This window comes from Monoraphidium neglectum, assembly GCF_000611645.1.
Source record: "Monoraphidium neglectum strain SAG 48.87 unplaced genomic scaffold scaffold04477, whole genome shotgun sequence".
NCBI classification, from domain to species: Eukaryota; Viridiplantae; Chlorophyta; class Chlorophyceae; order Sphaeropleales; family Selenastraceae; genus Monoraphidium; species Monoraphidium neglectum.
The window spans coordinates 1-4,421 of record NW_014009152.1 but is presented as its reverse complement, the minus strand read 5'-3'; the positions used below and the strand labels follow the sequence as shown (position 1 = coordinate 4,421).

Below are 4,421 nucleotides of genomic sequence, written 5' to 3'. Positions count from 1 at the left end.
CTGTGGCGCCTTGCGTGGCCGCTGTTCGTCGTGCGTCATGGGTTCGCAAATGGTAGCTTGCACATGCTTGATGAAACGGGGCCATCGCAGGCAATGAGGTGAATGCCGCACAGCACAGGCAGCCAGGCTCCTGCGTGGGCCGCGCGGCAGGGCCGCCTGCAGTTGGCCGCCTGCTGCTCACGCCCGCCCCTCCCCACTTCCCGTCCTCCGCCCCTGCCCGCGCTGCCCGTGGCAACGCACAGTCGCGTCCCTGGTCGGCGAGGAGGCTGCAGAGGAAGCTGCCAGGAAGCTGGACGAGGAGCGGAAGAGGCTGAAAAAGGCCAAGAAGGCGGGCGCCGCCAAGGCCAAGGCGGCGCCTGGCGACGAAGCAGAGCCGGAAGCGCAGCGCGGCGCGCCCGCGGCGGCGGAGGCGGCGCGGGCGGCGCCCAGCCCGTCGCGCGGCGGGGAGGACGCCGGCGGCGGCGCGGACGAGGCGTGGGCGGATGCGGTTGAGGGGCCTGGCGAGGACGAGGAGGACGAGGGGGCCTACGAGGACGCTGAGGAGGAGGGCGAGGACGGCGCGTTCACGGTGGACGAGGCGGGGCGGATCATATTGGACCCCCGCCAGATCATGCGCACGAGCGCGGACAGCGGGGAGGGCAGGGACGCCAGGGAGCCGCGCGGCGGCGGCGGCCGAGCGGCGGAGCGCGACCGCGACCGCGGCCGGCGGGAGCGAGAGCGGGAGCGGCCTGCTGAGCGGGAGCAGGAGCGCGAGCGGCCGTCCGAGCGGGAGCGGGAGCGCGCCGGGGAGCGCGGGGAGCGGCGGCAGTCGCGGGCGCCGCGAGACGTGATGAGCGCGGCGGTGGCGGCTGCCGCGGCGTCCACGGCGGCTGGGGCTCGGGGGCTCCACAGCGCTGGCGACGGGGACGGCGGCGCCGCAGGCCGCCGGAGGGGCGGTGGAAAGGCCCCGGAGCAGGGAAGCTCGGAGGGGCAGGCCGCAGTGGCAGTCACAGGCCAGGGCGCCCCGCAGGGGTACCGCCAGCAGCAGCAGCAGAACGCCGAGCATCCTCAGCAGCCTCAGCAACATAAGGATTCATCCCAGCAGCAGCAACCCCAGCAGCAGCAGCAGCAGCAGCAGCAGCAACACGTGAACAGGGTCAAGCCGGGCCCCGTGGAGCACCCGAACGACGTGGCTATAAACGCGAACGGCTACCTCCGGCCGCTCGAGTGGCGCTCACTCACGCAGCCGCCGCCGCAGACGCTGCCCGTGTGCAGGCTGTGCGCCTTCCGCGGCCACTCCGCGCACTGCCCGTTCAAGCCGTGCCGGCGGTGCGGCCGGAGGGGCCACCAGACGGGCATGTGCGGCTTGGAGTGCGGCAGATGCAAGCTGCACCCGGGGTCAAGCTTTCCGAACGAGCAGCACGACGAGCACGAGTGCCCCTTCCCCCAGTGCGCCTACTGCGACCGGGTGGGGCACTACACTGACGAGGTGGGCCCCTGCGTCTGCAGCAAGGGGTTGGAGCATGTATGGGCTTGCGTGCGTGTGCGCATGCAAACGGGTGTGTACATCTGTGTGTGTGTGTGTGTGTGTGTGTGCGCGCGCGCGCGCATATGTGTGAGTGTGTTTGTGCGTGCACCTGCTTGTGATGGTGAGCACCTTGAGGCAGGGCAGCGCTGAACAGTAGTGCGTGTGGTCGTTGTTAGAGGGCAGGGCCTACAGAGGGCAGGGGCAAGCAGGTCTGTGTGCGGAGCTCGCTGTGTGAGGCCCCTCCATTTCAGCTCACCTTGCTGTTTATGCCCTTGTGCCCTCGACGGCTCGCCCGCCCCCCCCCCCCCCCCTTCCTGCACCTCCCCCCAGTGCATCCATGCGCCCGCCGGTGCGCACAAGGCCGTGCTCCCGAGCCCCGCGCCGCGCCTGGTCCCTGGGCTCGACGCGCCCCCGCAGGCGCAGCAGGCCGCGGCGCGGCCGCGCGCGCAGCAGCAGAAGCAGCCGCCCCAGCAGCAGCAGCAGCAGCAGCAGCAGCAGCAGCAGCAGCCGCCTCAGCAGCAGCAGCGGCAGGTGCTCGTGGCGGAGCCCCCCCAGGAGTCCCTGCCGCCGGGCATGTCACCCGACCAGGCCGTGGAGGCGCTGGTGGCCCGCATGTTTGAGGTGCCCCAGTTTTCAGAGGCGGTGATGGCCTATTTGGAGGAGGACCGGCGGAGGCAGCTGCTGGCCGCGGCGCAGGAGGGGTATGGGACGCTGGTGACGGCCATAGGGCGGCAGGACGTGGCCGCGCTGCGCGCGCTCGTGGAGCGGCTCAGCCGGCAGCACGACGCGCGGCTGCGGCGGCGAACGCAGCAGGGGCAGGGCGCGCAGCAGCAGCAGCAGCAGCAGCAGCAGCAGCCGCAACAGGAGCAGCAGCTGCAGCAGCAGCAGCAGCAGCAGCCGCAGCAGCGGCGGCGGGCGGCGGCGGCGGGGGAGCGGGAGCAGCAGGACGCGCAGCAGCAACGGCAGCAGCAGCAGGCGCAGGCGAGCAGGACCGGCAGTGGCTTCGACGCCAATGGACAGCTTCCGCTGCTGCAGCAGCAACAGCAGCGACAACACAGTCCGCAGCCCTGGCCACGGCACGAGCAGCAGCAGGAGCATGAGAACGAGCAGAAGCAGCAGAAGCAGCAGCAGCAGCAGCAGCAGGAGAAGGAGCGAGAGCAGCAGGAGCTGGCAGCACCTCCTGACTATCATCAGCAGCATCAACACGCAGGTGACCGTGGTGGCCGAGGCCGGGGCGCCGGCCCGGCCGCCCCGACCGTCAGCTTTGCCGCGGCGCAGCGCGGCGGCCCCGAGGGCGACGACACGACGCCGATGCCGCTGCCGCTGCCGCCGCTGTCGCCGCAGCAGCGGCCGCCGCTCCCGCTTGTGCACCCCGGCCTGCCGCGTGGGGACAGCATTGGCAGCGCCAGCGCGCCGGCGCCCGGCGACCCGTGGACCCTTGGGAATGCGGAGGACGAGGACTTCCGGAGCGGCGTGCTGCAGCAGCTGCGCACCGCCGTCCCGCGGCCCCCCGCGCCCAGCACGCCGGGCGCCCCGCACGGCGACCACCCCGCCGGCCCCCCGCCCGGCTTCGCGCCGCCCCCGACGCCGCCGCGGCAGCACCACCCGCACCCCCACCTCGCGCTGGCGGCCGAGCCGCCGCGCCCGCACCCGCACCACCTGCCGCCGCCGCACCTGCTGCCGCCGCCGGAGCCGCCCACAGAGGAGTTTGTCCTTAACGTCCTCCTTTATGAGGATCTCGCATACATGGAGCCCACGGCGCGCGAGTCCCTGCAGCAGCGCTTCACAGCGGCCCCGGGCACCCCCCTGTTGGAGCGGCTCGCGTTGACGACCGCCGCGCTGGGCCTCCCCGCGGCGCCCGAGGACCGGCTGCGGGAGAAGGCAGCGGCCGTCGCGGCGCAGCGGCACGGCATGTACATGCAGCAGCTGCAGGCGATGGCGCAGCACCAGCAGCAGCAGCAGCAGCAGCACCCGCCGGCGCCGTATGGCGCGCCGCTGGTGGGCGGCGCCCCGCCCGGCTTCTCGCTGGCCCCGCCCGGCCCACCGCTGCCCGGCGCGCCGCCGCGGCCGCTCCTGCCCCACCTCGCGCCCTACGGGCCCGCGGGCGCAGCGCCGCCCCAGCAGCCGCCGCCGCACGTCGCGCATCCGCATGCGCAGCGGCCCGCGCTGCAGGCGGGGCAAGGGGGCGCGGCGGGCGTGGCGAGCGAGGAGGCCGGTTCGGATGAGGACGACCTCATGGCGCTGCTGGGCATGGAGGGCCAGGAGGAGGGGCAGGAGGGGGTGCCGCGGCGCGCCGACGAGGACGCTGACGAGGACGCTGACGAGGACGACCTCGGTGGCAGCCAGGACGAGGCCCCGTGGGAGGTGCCGGACGCCCCCGACCGCGCCGCCGCGCCTGCGCAGCCGCGCACCTGGGCGCGCCTCGCACCCGCTGCGCCCTCAGCCGCCGCCGCCGCGGAGTACCCGTCCCTCGGCGCCGCCGCCGCCGCCGGCGAGGGCGACGAGGAGGCCGCCGTGCAGCGCGCGCTGCGCGAGAGCCTCGCCGCCGCAGCCTCGCCGCACCGCGCGCGGCAAGCTGCCGCCGCCGCCGCCGCAGCCTCTGGCGACGCCGACGCGCCGCCGCCCGACGAGCCCGAGGGGGTCGTGGCTACCGCTGGCTTGGCCAACGCGACTGGCGAGTACAACTGCTTCCTGAACGTCGTCATCCAGTGCCTCTGGGCCTGCCGCGACTTCCGGCTGCGGCTGAGGCGCGACCTGCCGCCGGGGGTCGGCGACGTGTTCCCGGTGGTGGGGGCGCTGCAGGACCTGTTTGGGGACCTGGAGGCGGCAGAGGCGGAGTGGCAGCCCGGGAAGAAGAGGTGCGGGGCGCGGGCGGGCGCGGCGCTGGGGGGATGCGCGGTCGGGCGGCCGGCGC

At 74.5% G+C, this 4,421-nt stretch overlaps 1 protein-coding gene across 1 annotated transcript; it reads left to right on the top strand.

Moving 5' to 3' along the window:
• Nucleotides 1-37: 37 nt before the first annotated feature.
• Nucleotides 38-4,253, top strand: MNEG_14427 (hypothetical protein; the record flags this gene model as incomplete). Its single annotated transcript, XM_014037101.1, has 4 exons — nucleotides 38-41; nucleotides 243-1,468; nucleotides 1,838-3,972; nucleotides 4,217-4,253. The coding sequence occupies 4 exons, from the start codon at nucleotides 38-40 to the stop codon at nucleotides 4,251-4,253; spliced, it is 3,402 nt and encodes a 1,133-aa protein (XP_013892555.1).
• Between the last annotated feature and the right edge of the window lie 168 nt (nucleotides 4,254-4,421).